Consider the following 18560-nt stretch of genomic DNA (forward strand, 5'->3'; position numbering starts at 1 on the left):
GGAGTGCGACATGTCATGTAACTTTGAACTTGTCGCATGACAAGTTGCACTGGTGTGAACCAGGGCTTATGCTTCTAGATTGTGCTACACGATTTGCTAACTTAAAACATTACTTGTTTTTTTTTTTAAATGAGGGAATTGAAATTGCTGCTATCATACTTTCAGGCTGTACATTTACATTTATGTGTATGTTTGTCACACCAGCACATTGGTAATTGTAGATTTGTAGCTCTTTGGCAAAGCAGGTGATATGTATGTCAACTAAGGTTACGGTTGAAATGAGGTGTAGTTCTTCTACAGCAGCCCAAACATGAATTGGGCTTTTTTATCGCCCCTGACCCCTTTGTGTAAAGTTCTCTATATCCCGACACTGATACATTGTTACCCTAACACCTGTGTGTACCTCTGCTTTAACATGATGCCTGTAGATGGATTTATTAGTACACGTTTAGTGAGCATGACTGATGCTTCTCTTTGTATTCTTAGTGTGGATCAAGAACACAGCTGCTTCATGTTTTTCAAGAAGACTTCATTTTAGGATACAAGCCACATAAAGATAATTTGAAAGCAAAAGAAACCGAGGTTTTCTTCCAACCATCTCAAGGTATGAATGCAGCATAACATCGTCAGAGAATCAGGTTTTTCATAAATTTCAGTGTAAAAACAAAAATAAAGCACTGCTATCAGTCAAGTATAGGGCTGATGTAATCTCTGATAAGTGCAATATTTTATATTTCTATCAGATTAATCATTTGAAATGAAAAGCAAAACATTAAAATATTTTTCTGTAAAAAAAAAATATATATACATTTGCACAAGCCATTTAGCCACCTCAATACCACCATACGTATATACACGGCCTTGTATTGAGGTGGTTATATCGGGATCATGGTTGAGGTTACAACCAGAATCCCGGTACCATTTTTTTCTGCTAGCGATTCTCTTTCTAATAAAAGTCATCTGATTGGTTTTACAGCTGCTGGATAAGTTTTACATGCGGCAGAAGGGGGTCCCCCAATCTTGGTTGGATTGGATGCTGTGGAGGTCAGAGGAGAGATATGGAGTCTGATAGATCCTAGATATCTCCATAAAAAGGCCTGTCACAGCCCACGTTGTTCATCGCTTTTGATAGCAATAAAGTTGATTAAAAAAAAATAAAGGCACAGTGTAAATATACCGTATTTATCAGCGTATAACACGCACTTTTTCCCCCTGAAAATCAGGGGAAAATCGTGGGTGCGTGTTATACCCTGATCCGCCGCCGATTGTAAGCTTTTCGGACGCTCACAGCGGCTTGTAGCTTTTCTCGGCGGCTTTGAAAATGGCGCCGCCATTCTCAGCCGCTTTCGGCCATTCTCGGCAGCTCTCGCCCGCCTTCGGCCATTCTCGGTGGCTCTCGGCCGCTTTCGGCAATTCTCGGCCGAGAGCCGCCGAGAATGGGCGAAAGCGGCCGAGAGCCGCCGAGAATGGCCGACAGCGGCCGAGAACGGCAGCGCCATTTTCAAAGATGCACAGACTACAGATGGACACTAACAAGGCTGCAATGGGGACAAGGCTGCAATGGGGACAAGGCTGCAATGGGGGACAAAGCTGCAATGGGGGACAAGGCTGCAATGGGGGACAAGGCTGCAATGGGGGACAAGGCAGCAATGGGGGACAAGGCAGCAATGGGGGACAAAGCTGCAATGGGGGACAAAGCTGCAATGGGGGACAAAGCTGCAATGGGGGACAAGGCTGCAATGGGGGACAAGGCTGCAATGGGGGACAAGGCAGCAATGGGGGACAATGCTGCAATGGGGACAAGGCTGCAATCAGGGACAACACTACAGATGGACACTGACAAGGCTGCAGATGGACACTGATGAGGCTGCATTGATGGGCATTTAAATGTAAGTTTTTTTCCTTAAACTTTCCTCCTAAAAGTTTTTTTCTTTAAAATTCCCTCCTAAACTTGGGGTGCGTGTTATACGCCGGCGCGTGTTATACGCCGATAAATACGGTAATATTCCGATATGAGTAACAGAGAAACGCATATACAGTGTAAAAGAGTAAATGGTTATATAGCATACAAATGGATATGTATCACAATTAGTTAAAGCAATGATTTTAACATTTTTGTGGGAACGAGAGAAATAGTCACACAGTTCATAGACTCACTAATGAACTAAACTCAACTAGGACACATTCCAGTGTTAAAAAAGGAGTCGCAAGTCACTGTATATAGCCATTTCTTCAGGCTTGGTTAACTGAAAAGCAGTATAAAATATTATCTCCCACCTTCGATCTTTGAAAGGTAATGCCAGTTAAAGGTTTTTAATACTAACATTATTCTGTTAAATTGGGTCGCCACTTCCTAAACCACACCCCAATTCCTCAAGAATGCAATGGCAAGTTTCCCTCCTAGCAGTCTGTGTCTCTGCCCCTTCCCATAACCAAAGTAAAGGTGTCACCTCAACATATGGACTTCCAATTATGGAAAATTCTTTTGGGCACGAACACACCTACATCTGGCTTTTGTATTGACTCTAGAGACAGAACTATATTATAAAGCATGCATATAATGATGTAAAAAAGAAACATCACTTTAGGAAGTGTGAGCATTTAAATCCTGTGTATAGCTTGTAGGTTTTTGTAGCAATATACCTTCGTACTTGGCTATGTTTTTGCTGCCCAGCACAAAGTACGCCTTATTATATTTAGGTTTTGTCTGTTCATTCTAAAAACAGGCCACTTTATCACACTTACTAGTTTACAGACACCCATCTCAAGGCTGCACTGGGGAGTAAAGGTAGTTGATATGGATTTAAAACCACCTTTATCAAGATAAGTCCGCAATGCAAAGCGTCTCTTCTCCGCTGCTTATCTCCAAAGTATAAACTTGGAATGTTCCTACAACACAAACATGTATGTTTGTCTGCCAACTTGACTGTCCTGTTTAAGGTGTCCTTTTATGAAAGTGCGGTAAAATACCGCTTTTCAGTTCTCAGGCATTCTCAGAGGAGATCGCTCTCCTCTGAGTGCCTGTTTATGAAAGTGTGTAGATCGCTTCTCATGTTGAGTTGAAGAGCGATCTACAAACGCCGGGAACTCCTCAGAACGGCTCCTCTCACTGTAATCTCGTGTGATATAGCGGGATTACAGTATGAGGAACCATAAAATACAAAAGTTTAACACAAATCAGCACACATTATTCCCCAACATATTAATAAAATAATAAAGATAAATTCCCCCTACACAATATACATTAACCTAATTATAAAAAAAACATTGTTTTTATCAATATTTAAAGATCATACATGTTCCTATTTAAATGTGAATGGTGTATAGTAAATGAATGTAATGCACATATGTAATGCAGCTATACACCATTCATATAAATGCAAAATACATTTATAATCATTAAAAAAATAATTTTAATAAAGTATACAAGTATAAATATTTATTAATAAATTAAAATAAAATATATTTCATTATAGATAAACATAAAAATTGATAAACTGGTGCGATGCGAGAACACTGCGAATCCACTGCGGGTTCCCGCATCTCACCGACTCGCATGTCAGTTCACACTGCCATATGCGAATCGCTGGGGAGTGTCAATACATTGTTAAGGACACCCCCAGATCAGCTTGCATATCGCACTGCGAACTGACAGTTCAGACATGAATCGGATCGCATATGTGTGAACACACATGCGATCCGATTCTGGTCCGAACAGAAAAAAGGGTCCTGTGCGTGTTTTGCACCGAATGCGGTGCGATATCAGCCATACTATCTGTACAGCTGATATCGCACCGCACAGACATCGCATGTAATGTGAATGGCAGTGTGCTGCAAATAACATGCGATGCTTGTGCGATGTCCGGCATCGCACAAGTGTGAACTGGGCCTAAAAGTTAACACCCCCAAATCAGTTCGCATATCGCAGTGCGATCTGCAAACTCGGACAGTAATCGAATCGCATGGGTGTGAACACCCATGCAATCCGATTCTGCTGTGGACCAAAAAAAGGGTCCTGTAAGAGTTTGGTCCGAGGGCAATGCAAATTTAGCAATACTATCTGTATGGCTGAAATCACATCGCACAGAGATCGGATGTGATTTTGCACTGCGGTGCGAATCACATCCGATCTCGGACACCGCAGCAGTGGGAACTGGCCCTAAATCATATTGCATTTGCACCAAAATGGTACAGGACCCTTTATTTAGTCCGCACTGGAATCGGATCGCATGGGTGTGAACACCCATGCGATCCGATTCCTGCACCATTACATAGTTCGCACTGCGATCTGTGAAATGATCTGGGGGTGTCATTAACTTTACATTGACACCCGCAGTGGTGCGCAGATGTCAATGTAGGTGCGATGTGAAAACCCGCACAGGAATCACGCTGGTTCACGCATCGCACAAGTGTGAACCCAGCCAGAGACGTGAACATCTAAAAAAATATATATATATATCTATATATAGATACATATATAGATATATATATATAGCTATATATAGATACATATATATATATAGCTATATATATATATATATATATATATATATATATATATATATATATATATATGCTATATATATATAGATATATGTATATATATATATATATATATATATAGATATATGTATATATATCTATATATATATATATGTGTATATATATATATATATATATATATATATATATATATATATATAGATATATATATATAGATATATGTATGTATATATGTATATATATACATATATCTATATATATATATATACTATAAATTCCTATCCTGCTGGTTTTGGGGTGTGTAATGGTGGGGAAGGTGTGCTCTGACTGTTTGGTGAAAGAAAGAAGTCAAAAGACTTCTTTCTTTCTCCAGAATATCAGCTAGTTTCAGGCTTCTCACTCTGATTCTCCACTTCTGAAATGGTGAATCAGAAAGTGAGAATTCTGCCACAGATCGCCAGTGAGGTGCGGAGATCGAACCTTCATAAACTGGCCGTTTCTGTGAAGTCAGTTACAAATTCTCACTGTGCTGAGATAATCAGCGGAGAACATGTTCTCCGCTGATTATCTCAGTTTCATAAACTGGTAAAGCGCTGAGATCAGCGGTGAGACTCGGGATCGCCGCTGATCTCAGTTTCATAAAAGGACACCTAATTCTCGGCTACCTTGAGATACTTAGTGCAAATAGTGAGCTAAAGTAAGCCTACAATATTTAAGCGCTACAAATTTAGAAAATTGACTAACACAAAATAAAAACTTCGGTGATTAAAAATACAGTAATTTTCTGTGTTTTTTTTTTTTTTTTTAAACCATGTATGTAGAATAATGTACTTCCTCCTGTGAAGGATCACCTTTCAGTTATGTTAGGCTGTGTTCATAAATAAGCATAACAAATTGAATTTATTATTGCTTCTAAACAGGTTACCGTCCGCCACCCTTTTCAGAAAAGTTCTACCTTGTTGTAATAGAAAAAGATGCACACAACCGTTCAGTCCTAAACATGTGGCATCTTCATTTAAAGTCTGTTCAAGCATGTGTTGGTAAGTACCAGCCTAAAGCCCAAGGTGGGTATTTTAAAATTATCTTCCTTGTTGCTGTGCCCTTTCAACGTCATAGAACTTTGCCCATCTTACTATACTGTAGTAAAATATAAAAAAATATATATAAGAGTTTTCCTTGTAATGGCTACTGCGGATCAATAGACTCAGGAATGTGCATGCTGAAATTTGCCACCAGAATCCCAGAGAGATGTAATAAGCAATTGACTGATGCAACTCATTAAACTCTAAACTGAAATATTTGTTCTTAATGGTTTTAAACAGAGCCATTTATACAGTTTATATTTTTGTACAGGTAATGATGTTCCCCTCCTCATAAGTAACAATTTGGAATAAAAACGCTAGAAAACATGTATGCTGTTCCAGTAAAATAATGATTTTTTTAAGCTGTTATTTTCTACCCCTGAGCATAAGCAAGTCTGAGAATACATAGTGTGATCCGCATTCCTGGCATCTGTTAGATGTGCATGCCCAGCATGGGGGGTGCATCCCTCAGTATTATGTGTTTCCTTCGACCAGACAGGAACTTCAAGCAAGTTGTTTATTATTTTGTCTGGCCTACATGCTAGGTAGCAGGGGCCTGCCAGCGGCAAGGTCCCTCTAATGGGGGCAGTGCTTCTGGGGAGCTGGTTGGCTTGGGTCATCCTGGGCCCCTCTGCTAGGGACTCATGGATGAGTAAGAAGGGACCCCTTCTTATCTCCCTGTTTGTACCTTCAGTTTAAGGTGCCTTCTTGGTTGCAGGAGGATGTGGGCTCAGAGGAGTCCATCCCTGGTGGTAGCGTGCCGACTGCAGGCTGGTCTCTCATGGAGGGGGTATCCTGCTTTTCCTGGGTCATTCCCTCTTGATTCCCGCCATTGCTGGCACGTGGGGAGTGTGGTAGGCCTCTCTCCATGCCTGGCATCCTCGTGTGGCTGAATCAGTCTCACAGACGCGGGCTAATGGCGTCACGTCTGGCGCACAGGCATTATATAGTCAGACAAGTGTGTTTACAGTCATTACTGACAAAAAGCTCTAACACAAAACTATTGGATCCCATTATTGAGAAGCAGATGATACACACATGTCCTCTAAACCTCAATTTCCCAAAGCGTCTTTCAAGACAGCACCTTAGAGATCGTGACTCCACCCACTGGACCACAGGAAACACCTCCTTCCTCCATATCTTTAAAGGGAGGCAACTCCCTACCACATATCAGTTTTTGTGTTTCCTTCGGCCCGGAGGGAACATCTTTGGTGGGGGAGCTATGATCTCCTAGGGCGGTCCTAAAACAGGGGTTTCCTCACTTTTTTACTCCTTATTTTTAAGACCCCAGCCCTCCTACCTTACCAGGGTCTCTACATCGGCGCCTATTTCCGGTCTGGTGCAGTGGCACTATGGGAGTCCGGAAGCGGCGTGTGAAGCCACAAGTGGAACTCTGCACATCTGATAAGGAGGACATGGCGTCTGCAGTGGTAGGGACAGGCACAGGCACCAGCAAGGCTCAGGTAGGGGGCAGTTAACTAAGTCTGCCTGTTTCCTTTCCTGGGGTTCCGGTCTTCTATTTCTTTTCCGCCTGGTGGGGGGCCTGTCTAGGCACTGGAGGCTGTGTTTCTTCCCCTCTTAGTGCACCTTATGGGGTGGTCCACAGGCAGAGACTGGGTCTCACCAAGGGTCCCCTGTTTTTTTTTTCCGTTTTGTATTTTCTCTCTCAGGCCAAAAGCTCTGACCCGGGAAAAAAGAAATGCCCCTCATACAAGGCCAAGATGGGAGAAAATTGGAAAAAAAGCCCTATGCAGTACTTGTATTACTTCTTTAGTAAAAGAGGAATCTGCTTCTGTGTGTGATGACTTAGTTGCCTCTGTAAAGAAGGAACTTTATGCCATGATTTATTCATTCTGTGACTCATTGGTTAATCCGGCTGTGAGTCAGCCCTCCACATCAGAGTCCTCTCAGGGTTCACTTTCTGTAACGAGCCTTCTATACTAAGGTCTGGAAGGTCTATAACTCATGGTGCAATTCATCTACCCAAGGAGCCTTGCTTCCATCTTGGAGTTTTTACAGGATGGGGCAGATAGGGGACTAGCAGGCAAAACCTTGAAGGTACAGGTTGCTGCACTAGCAGTTTTTTTTTAGAGAAATCTGTGGCCCCTGAACCGCTGGTAGTCAGATTATTTTTTTAAAGCTCTTGATCAAGGCCAGTGGCAGTTAAGGGTTTCCCAAAATGGGACATGTCGGTAGTCCTGCAATTCCTAGCAAAAAGTCCTTTGGAACCTCTGGATGCAGCATCACTCAAATGTCTCACTCCTAAAGCTGTGTTCCTGATCGCCATTACTTCGGCACGCAGGATCAGTGAGCTACACGCTCTGTCAATTAGGAAACCTTATCTCTGTGTTTCCTGATAGTTCTCCTTAGGACAGACCCAAAATTCTTACCTAAGGTAGCCTCAATGCATAATCGTTCACAGGACATTGTGCTCCCAACCTTCTGTGCTAACCCATCAGAGGAGAAGGAGACTTTTTTTCGTATGTTGGACGTCAAAAGGATTTTGTTATGTTATCTAGAAATAACAAAGGACTTTAGACTTAGATTCGTTTTTTGTCCTTTTTTTTTGGGCAACAAGAGAGGTTGCCAGGTTTCTAAAGGATCATTAGCCAGTTGGCTGAAATGATCCATCCTGGAGGCATACGCTCATGCAGGTTTGTCTCCGCCAGCTGGAATTTGTGCACACTCAACCAGAGCGCTTGCGGCCACTTGGGCAAAAAGAGCTGGTGCCACCCCTGAACAAATTTGCAAGGCGGCAACATGGTCAAGTTTTCGCACCTTTGTGCGACATTACAGGTTGGACCTCACATCTGCCAGCGATCAGGCATTTGGCAGGAAGGTCCTGCAGGCTGTTGTCCCACCCTAAGTGGGTAAGTCTCTGTTATCCTCTCAGGTGCTGTCCTGAAAGACGCTTTGGGAAAATTCAAGTAAGACTTACCGGTAACTTGTTTTCCATAAGTCTTTCAGGACAGCAACGACCCGCCCTATTCGTTTCTATGTACTAAGCTGTGACTAACATATGTGTTTGTGTCCCACGGGACCGGAGGTTCTCTTCTACAACTGATGTGTGGTAGGGAGTTGCCTCCCTTTAAAGATCTGGAGGAAGGAGGTGTTTCCTGTGGTCCAGTGGGTGGAGTCACGATTTCTCAGGTGCTGTCCTGAAAGACTTGTGGAAAACAAGTTACTGGTAAGTCTAACTTGAATTTTTGTATCTATCCTTTCCTAAGATTAAAACAGTCTCTGTAAGAGGATCACTAATAATTGCATACATCATTCCAAATAATCAAGTATTTGATGGATAGGCGTAAACTTTCTAAGGGGTCATAACGTCTGGAAAATTTCCACGGATTCAGTAATTTGGGGACGTGTGGAGATGTTGAGGGAGGATCCCATGTGGGATCATAGAACAGGATGAAGATTTTGAAAAAGGGGGACATGCTGGCTTTTAAAGGGTAACTCCACTTTTGTGGGTAAAAAAAATAGCAAATAAAGAAAAAAATAATATAGCATATACAATTGTGACACAAGTCTTATTGTAATTCAATGTTATTAAAAATTCCCTTTCCTTTTCAATTTGCAGCTCTGTAATTTTCTGAAAATGCAATACAATATGGCTACCTGGAGGTGTTCTGTACACAGAATGTGTACAGAACGCCCCCCCAGAAACATAATTTCCTGCTTATGTGATTGGTTCACTGATCTTCCCAGAAGTCTGCACTAAGATGCAGGTCAGATTTCAGGCATCCCCTGCAACAAAAATGTCATATTTGGTGAGATACTCCCAATAGGAAATCACGGCTAAAGGGATGCAGACCCTGCAAATTTCCTCATTAGTGCCCTGCAGCTGATTGATAATTATGACACCATTCCCATTAGAATCACTTAGCACAGGGGCACAGAGGAACAAACAGTGATTTCTTCAGAATAACAAAAGGTAGAAATCTGTAACAAAGTTTGTTAAAATCCTTGCAATGTACATAGATCACCCAGAGGGGAGTGTTTTTTTTTTTTTTTTTTTTATCAACAAAAGTGGAGTTACTCTTTAAATATCAAGAGGAGACACGGTTAAAGATACTGTTTATTCAGACCTGCTGCCAGAGAGTGTACTGGTATGGAGAAGACCAACCATAGAGGAGAAAAGTTATTTTACATGAACGATGCATTAGTAGTAAAATGAAAGCAGATGTTCCATATTGCATTTCTCATTCAAGTACTACTTTTAGATACAGCGGTGTCTTTCCTAGTAAAGCTCTGCTCCATTATCTTCTATGGCCAGTCCTAGCCCATGTACATACTTTTAAAAGGATGCAGGAAACATTGGAGGAAATAAACATTGCAGTAGTCTTGTGCATACCTGAAAATGTAAGTTTCAAGTTCTGATCGTATATAGTATATGGATATCTTCTACATTGAGAGATTACTGGATTTTCAGTTAAAGTGGATGTAAACCCAATGTCATCCTTTCTAAACTACTGCCATAGGGGTTATCTATAAGGATATACATGCCTCCTGCATGTATCTTTACCTGTCAAATGTCTCCCCTCTGTCTGTTATTAGACCAGAACAACGGCAGATTCTGTGGGTGGGTCTGTTGTCTGGAGCTCGGTGGGTGGAGTTGTGATGTCAGTAGACTCCCCGCCCACCTCTACACTCCCTTGTCAATACGCATTTCTTCTGTGTATTTCTAAAACTGAACTTCTGCTGAACTTCTGCTATGATCTCTAACATCCAGGGAAAAGATAGGAAAGTAACCACATGACTTCAGCATGCCAAATCATGGTGAGGTGTGGAACAGCCAATCCTTGCAGAGCTGCTGAAGAAAGGAGTGGGGGAGGGAATTAAAAAATAATGCATGTCTTAGGCTAGTGCATGAGATGTAAATCACCTGTCACTCACAGCAAGGGGGAGGATTTGACAAAGTTTTTCTCAGTTTGTCAAGTTTTATCTTACTGAACAATAAAAGAGGATTGCTCAGAGATGGATTAACTCTGTGTGGCAAGACTGGGCTCAAATGATAGGAAATCTTATACTCTACAGTATGATATAAAAAAAAAAAATAAAAAAAATTTCGGGTTTACATCCATTTAAGGTCTTTTTGCATTTCTTAATGCACAATTCTTCAATTTTATAGATTTCCTAGTGTGGGCTAGTGTGCAATGTATTCATCTCTGCTTTTGAACCTATCAATCAATATGACCACCATATACTTGTTATTATTGTGAACATTTATTCTGTATTTTTTAACTTTGTAATAATAAAATTTACTGCTTACTTTTAATTCATATTTTTTCTTGTACTTACTGGTACCGCAAAAATCCCCTCAACCTCTAGCTTTTTTTCACTTTAACATTTAAATTTTCAGCAAAGCCTGTCGAAGCAACTCCATCCGAAAATCTGCTTACCATTCCTGGGCAAACAAATGCAGAGTCATCTCCAGAGACATCTCCTGGAACCAGCCCCATGACACGCTCTGCATCAATTGCAAATCTTCAGACTGCCAGCAAACTGATTCTGAGTTCCAAGCTTGTTTATAGCCAGCCACTGGATATACCAAGTGGTGTGGAAGTAATAAGGGCAACACCCTCGGCAGGTGAGGCTGCATTTATTTTTATTTTTTGTGTGAAACATTAGAGAGTCTTGGCTTTAGAAACATATGCAATAAGTGGGTTAAAATGTTTTAGTTATTTGTATTTGGTTTTCTGTACTCGGGGTCAGTTGGTTCACACCAGAAAGTGGTGTGGGAAACCCACATTCCTTGCTAAGTTCCCACTCCGTTTTCAAAACGCACTAAAGTTGCGATCTGCAGCTCATGTCAATATTAAGTTAATGACACCCCAAACGCAGGTCGAAAACACCGGATTGCATGGTACAGAAGTATGCGTTGCAATGTGATTGCAGTAAGTTTCTATAAGTAGTGCATGCACTACTACTTTAAAGTCATATGTATGTAGGTCATTAAAAATAAAAGTGTATCTAAAAGCAAGAACAAAAATTTTAACCATTTAAGAACTAGCCTTGTTTTGAGATTTGGGTGTTTTACAAGTTTAAAAGTGTTTTTTTTGCTAGAAAATTACTTAAAACCCCCAAACATTATATATTGTTTTTTTCTAACACCCTAGAGAATAAAATGACGGTCATTGAAATACTTTTTGTTCACACTGTATTTGCGCAGCAGTCTTACAAGCGCACTTTTTTTGGAAAAAATTCTCTTTTTTGAATAAAAAAAATTAGAGAACAGTAAAGTTAGCCCATTTTTTTTTTTTTATATTGTGAAAGATAATGTTATGCCAAGTAAATTGATACCCAAGATGTCACGATTCAAAATTGCGCCCGCTCGTGGAATGGCGTCAAACTTTTACCCTTAAAAATCTCCATAGGCGATGTTTAAAAAATTCTACAGGTTGCATGTTTTGAGTTACAGAGGAGGTCTAGGGCTAGAATTATTGCTCTCGCTCTACCGGTCGCGGTGATACCTCACATGTGTGGCTTGACCACCGTTTTCATATGCGGGCGCTACTCACATATATGTTCGCTTCTGCGCACGAGCTTGTCGGGATGGGGCGCTTTAAAAAAAATGTTTTTTTCTTATTTATTTTACTTTATTTTATTTATTTTTTTCACTGTTTTTTTTTTTTTTTTTTTTTAAATTGTATCACTTTTATTACTATTACAAGGGATGTAAACATCCCTTGTAATAGAGAAAAGCATGACAGGTCCTCTTAAATATGAGATCTGGGGTCAAAAAGTCCTCAGATCTCATATTTGGACTTAAATGCACCCGTCTCCTATGGTATGGAGACGGGTGGGGGCCATCTTCCCCTCCCTCGTCTCCATACCACAGACATGACAGGTCCCGATCGCCTCCGCCTCTACTGACGGCTCTGGTAAGCAGCGGAGGGCACGGGAGAGCGGTGGGAGGGGGTGGCACCTCTCCTGCCACCGATAGCGGTGATCTTGCGGCGAATCTGCCGCAGAGACCACCATTATCGTAAGCACAACCGGCTCCTGAAAAGATGGATACCTCGGTTGTGGCAGCAGCTGCTGCCGTTACCGAGATATCCATCTTCAAAGTGCTGACGTATATGTACAGGAGCCGGTCAGTAAGTGGTTAAACGGCATTACCCAACGGCATTCTGCCTATAAAGTGTTAGCTGGAGTTGTGTTCCCTCTTTTAGGCCTCATGTACACTGCTGCTGCTAAACGGACGTTAAGAGGCGTTTATAGGCCTTTTGGGTTACTATCTGTCAAGTTAAATTGTTCAGGAGAGGTTGTAAAAATGTCCCGTGTACATGAAGCTTTAGGGGTTTGAACACTGGCAAAGCTTTCAGGACAGCCCTGCATAACCCCTCCCACTTTCAGCAAGCCTCAGTTTTTTTTTCTAGTGTCCTTAGACAACCATCTCCTCTCAGCTTTGAGAGAAGCAAATCTTTTTTAACTTTTGTAAAGATCCTTTATTATTTAGAAAGATCCATGGCCTGGCATTGGAAATAAGAAGCCAAGCTAGCCTGTAATATGCCCTATGCACTGGACCATGTGTTTGACGTCAACTCCTTGGTACCAATGGTTCAGTATGAGTGGAAGCTGCAGAGAGCATTACAGGTTCAGAGTGGGTTCATCACTTTGGCGGTCCCCTGCCTCTGAAGAATCCTGAAGGCTTGTGCCCACTGCAAAGGAGAAGCCTGGTAGAAAATCAACCACTATGGTGTGGACTGCTTTTACCTTCTAACCACTCAGTCCAGGGGAGGTGTATGATGACCGGGCTATCTCTTCCTATTTCTGCTCTATGGAGTGAAGTTTCAAAAGCCACATTGAGTGGGGCTCTCTGGCTTTTATTGTGGAGCCCTGGGGTTAAAGCTGGCTGCAACAGATATTCCCAGCAGCAGTGGGTGGCACACATCCCCTGGTTTAAATTTTTCCCTGTTTTCTGCTGTACAGACCAAGCACCCTACTGGATCTGTGCAGCCTCCTTTCCCCAGGTCTTTCTGCACATGTGGGCACCAACTTTCAGGGCACTCAGAAACAGCTTGCACTTCTCACAAGCTGTGCAGGCTGCACATACCCAGTAATCTACAAGATGTCTTTGGTCTCCCTGCTTCCTTCAGTGACATGGTGTATTTGGCTACTAACCCTTCCTGCTCCACAGATGTTGAGTACCCCTAGAGGCAATACTTTCTGCTTGTAATGGTGGATCATAAGCTCTGAGGTCATCAGTACTGTGGGCCTGACTGACTTAAGATCCATCCACAGCATCAGTAGGGTTTGCATGCAGTGTTTCCTTAAAGGAACCTGATGCCATAAGCTCAGATCACTGTCACCGGAGTTGCAGCACTCGACTGAGTCTTGCTTTAACCTCTTATGACAACTGTACAGGGCACATGCCATCCCCTATGTTCTTGTAAACACTCCTAATTGCTTGCCAAAATACTAGTCTCAAAGAGTGGGTTGGGGTTACAGGAGTGTGCACTAGGTATGGCCCAAACAATATTGTGTCAGTGTCCAATCAGGTCACTGCATATTAACCCATGGTCTATGACTACTGCTGTGTATCAAGTCATGTACTCCAAGATGAGAAATTTACAGGTGAGCCAAAATTCCCCTTTTTGACGTTCCAATGTAATCTTACTTGAAAAATCTCTTACTTGCAAATGTTAGTGGTTGTTAACCCACTTATATAACGTTATATAACTTATATAACTTTATATAAGCCCCTCTGTGTCCTAATAACATCAGCCAGGAGGAGAGGAGAGGAGAGAGAGCGAGCCGGCCGGTCATGTGATCATGGGGTACCGCTGTAAAATCCGGAAAAGTAGGCATTTTTTTTAATAAAGCACACAGACAGGAGCACTTGTTATTAGGACAAAAGGGGGCTTCTATAAAGTTTTAACAGTTATGAGAGCAGCAGGAGCTGAGGGGGAGGGGAGGAGCACAGAGGAGCTGCTGATGACTGAGGCACGTAAACGGACCACGGTGTCAGGACTCAGCAGCCGGGCAGGATCAGCCAGGTATTACAGGTGTTACAGGAGGCCAAATGACACAGCACAAGCTCTGTGCTGTATAGCATGCTTTAAAGGGACAGGATCCTTTTTTTTTTTTTTTTGGGTTAACAAACGCTTTAAGTGCTGCCATTCTGCTGGTCATTTTGCCACAACTTCCTGGATTCCTTGCATGCTTTGCAGTTTGTCTGCTGTTTACTTTTGATTTCTAAGGACTACATATCCCATGGTACTTGTCTAGTGATTTATTTATTGCCTCCTGAAACGCATTCTCTCAAAACCTCTGTAGTTCAATTAGGGCAGGCTCTGTGAAATGTGTGACACGGCATTGCCTACCCACAGCTCATAGTGAATGTGTCACAGAATTCAAGGAAGTAGATGTGTGGGAATCCTTACAAAGTAAGTTTACCGTTACACCCTTCTTCCTTATCCACTGCAGCATGATCCTACCTTCCCAAATACCTTCCTTTGTCCTGTAAATCTAGGAAAGGGAATTTAGACAAAAATCCTATTATATTGTAGCTTACCAGTGGCAGATGTAGTGGCTACATTAGCTTCTGGCTTCTGCAATATGACCTCATTTAAATTGTGAAGTGTATTGGCTGAGTGTTGGCGTCTTTATTGAATGGTTGTCGATGGTGTCACCATGTGAGGTACACTCCCCGACTAAGGAAGTTTCTGCTCTCATCAGGAAGACTCACTCTCTTTATTTGTCATGTTTACCATTATCACTGAGAGTGACATTAAAGGAAAATCACAAATTTTGAGTTGTCCCCAGAACAGTAATAGAGGGAAAAATTTCTAATGGCAACACTAGTTCTGGTGACAACCAGTGATTTCCTCACTCTGGAGGGATCTCCTCTCACGTCCTGTTTTTGCCAGGGTACAGGAAGTGAAAGGAAACCTACCTAATGGGAAACAGATGGGCAGGAAACCTAACAAGGGTTATTACTTTTGTATTACCCTTCCACAATCCAAAATGGAAAACATTTTGCTTTTAGTCGTCCTTTAAGTTTGAGTTAAAGCGAAGGGTTGAGTGAGGTAAAGGGTCGGGATGTGCAAGGGCTTTTCAGCATCAGATCGCCCTTGCTGAAAACAACTTGGTGCTGGGTTCTCTGCCCCCTAAAAGCGATGTCCAAAATACCCTTATCTTTGCTCTTCTGGTTATCTTTTAAATGAGCTCATATAATACGATGGTTTCTCACAATATAAAATAAGAACTCACTCCACGCTCTTTTTCTTTTGTCCTCACAGGTCATCTCAGCTCTTCTTCAATTTACCCAGTGTGCCTTGCACCATACTTAGTAGTTACTACGTGCTCAGATAACAAAGTGCGATTCTGGAAATGCAATGTTCAAACATTTCAAGATTGTGTAAGTAACGAGGAACAGCAAAGCTTTTACTGGAGGGAATGGTCATTGATGAATGAAGGGCGAGAGGAAAGCAGCAGTACCATACCTGTGGCAGGAAAGCCGGTTGCAGTGAGCTGTTCTTATACAGGAAGACTTGCTGTGGCTTACAAGCAGCCTATTCAACATAATGGCTATGTCTCCAAAGAGTTTTCTATGCATGTGTGTCTCTTTGAATGTGAATCCACAGGAGGATCAGAATGGGTCTTGGAACAAACCATTCATCTTGATGATTTGTTAAGAGTTGGCAGCATGCTTGACCCTCATGTGAGCGTTGATAGCAATTTGTTTGTCTATTTTAAATCGGATGTATTTTTAAACACAGACAAACATCTGGTTCCCAACATCAAGCATTTAGTGCATTTGGATTGGGTTTCAAAGGAGGATGGCTCTCATATACTAACAGTCGGAGTTGGTTCTAATATTTTTATGTATGGACGACTTTCGGGTATTGTTACTGATCAGACCAACAGCAAGGATGGCATTGCTGTCATCACTTTACCACTAGGTGGTAGTATAAAACAAGGCATAAAATCCAAATGGGTGCTACTCAGATCAATTGACTTGGTGTCATCTGTAGATGGGACACCTTCATTGCCTGTATCTTTGTCCTGGGTTAGAGATGGAATTTTAGTTGTTGGAATGGATTGTGAAATGCATGTATATGCCCAGTGGAAACACAACCTGAAGTCTAGCAACAGTGAAACTGTGGTCTCTGAAGACAATGCAACACAGTCTGAATCAGCCCAAATCTCTAAGAAGACCAGTGTAATTGATGGAGCAGCTATTGTAGATGATGTCTTCGGTAGTCCTACTGTGATTCAAGATGGGGGGCTTTTTGAGGCTGCTCATGTGCTTTCTCCAACCCTTCCACAGTATCATCCAACACAACTGCTAGAGCTCATGGACTTGGGAAAAGTTAGAAGAGCAAAAGCCATCCTTTCACATTTAGTCAAATGCATTGCTGGGGAGGTGGCAATTGTTAAAGATTTAGACGCGGGAGATGAGGGAGCTCCAAAACGCCACCTGTCACGGACAATTAGCGTTAGTGGCAGCACGGCGAAGGACATGATTATCACTGGAAAAGATGGAACACGAGATTACACAGAGATCGACTCCATACCACCATTACCTCTCTATGCGTTGCTTGCTGCAGATAAAGATACAGGATACTCTGCTCCTGAAGAAACCACAAAAATGTCCCAGACCTCAAAGCTTAGTTTTGATAGTAAAGTCGGTGACCAGTATTCTGACTTGTTCCAGGTGCAGAAGGTAACAACGGATGACTTCATTGGGTTTGAAACTGAGAAAAGAGAAGGTAAATCCAAAGTGATCAACCTTTCTCAGTATGGCCCTGCTTACTTTGGCCGCGAGCATGCCAGCGTACTCTCAAGCCATCTCATGCACTCTAGTTTACCTGGCCTGACACGGTTGGAGCAGATGTTCCTGGTGGCTCTTGCTGATACAGTGGCCATAACCAGCACAGAGCTTGGTGAAAGCAGAGATAACAACTATTCAGGTAATAACCGCATTTCACAGAATAACCACAATAAATAGGGATTCATGAATGGTCTTGTAGATGACTATGCAATTTCTAAGATATACAGTATATTTACAAATTAAGATTTAAAAAAAATATTTTATTACACAAATAATAAAAATCGTCGCTAATTCATACTAACAAAACAAAGAAAAGTAAATGACTGACACCTTAGATCCTTTGTGACTAGAAGATTTCTCGTTAAATGTGATTAGCCTTTTATTAATTTTTTTTTTTAACCACACACATCAAAGATCTTGGGTACAATTTACAGTCCTTTTTCTCTCACTTCATCTTGATTGTTATGAGCAGAGGGAGGCAGATATTTATGATGCTAAATAAATTTGTCATAAGAGCAATATGGGGGCTACCATTACTGACCAACTTCTAAAAATTGGACTTAACTGTTATGCAGGTCGGGAAAGAGAGAAGTGAGAGGGCAAATATTCATGCCAAAGAGTCAGCAGGTAGCCAAGTAATCATCATTTCCAGAACAAGTGATCAGCAGTGAAAACCTTCATGTGTCTCTTATTGCAACCTTTCTTTGATCAGCACAGGTTTGTCAGAGGTTTACTGTATAACTGGCAGGGAGTGAATGTTTCAGTTCCCGCCCCCCTTAATATACCCATCACTGTTAGTAAAGAGCGGACCATGGCAAGTGTACGTGAGTGTGCATATTTATACACTGTTCTTGTAAGTGCTAGCATGGCTCACAACAGTTGGCGACTAGCGTACATCTGTGTACTGGTGGCTGAAAGTAGACCTGTCAGAGAATTATGCGGGCTTCATTCTAAACAAGCCAATTTTCCAGATTTCTCTGGCTCAAGTACTTTTAACTTAAACCCAGGACAAGCATACAGCAACCAGTGTCAGAATTCCTTGTCTTTATAATTGTTCTGTGTCAGTGGTTTAGAAAACAGTAACTCATATAAGCAAGATAAGCATGGAAGTAACATTTTCAGAAACAGAAATGGCACCCTACTTAATACTCTGATCACCATCACCATTTTACCTCATGGGGACAAGGATCCAC

General features: G+C 41.8%; 1 protein-coding gene across 9 annotated transcripts in view; it reads left to right on the forward strand.

Moving 5' to 3' along the window:
• DMXL2 (Dmx like 2) overlaps positions 1–18560 on the forward strand; it is a 304172-nt gene that overhangs the window by 131451 nt on the left and 154161 nt on the right. For all 9 annotated transcript variants that reach the window (XM_073618681.1, XM_073618685.1, XM_073618686.1 and 6 more), the window contains 4 exons: positions 487–604; positions 5424–5543; positions 10948–11175; positions 15833–17506. In XM_073618681.1, the coding sequence (XP_073474782.1) occupies positions 487–604; positions 5424–5543; positions 10948–11175; positions 15833–17506 (2140 nt within the window). The remainder of the gene's footprint in view (positions 1–486; positions 605–5423; positions 5544–10947; positions 11176–15832; positions 17507–18560) is intronic.

The sequence above is a fragment of the Aquarana catesbeiana genome, linkage group LG03 (genome assembly GCF_042186555.1).
Source record: "Aquarana catesbeiana isolate 2022-GZ linkage group LG03, ASM4218655v1, whole genome shotgun sequence".
In the NCBI taxonomy this organism is placed as follows: Eukaryota; Metazoa; Chordata; class Amphibia; order Anura; family Ranidae; genus Aquarana; species Aquarana catesbeiana.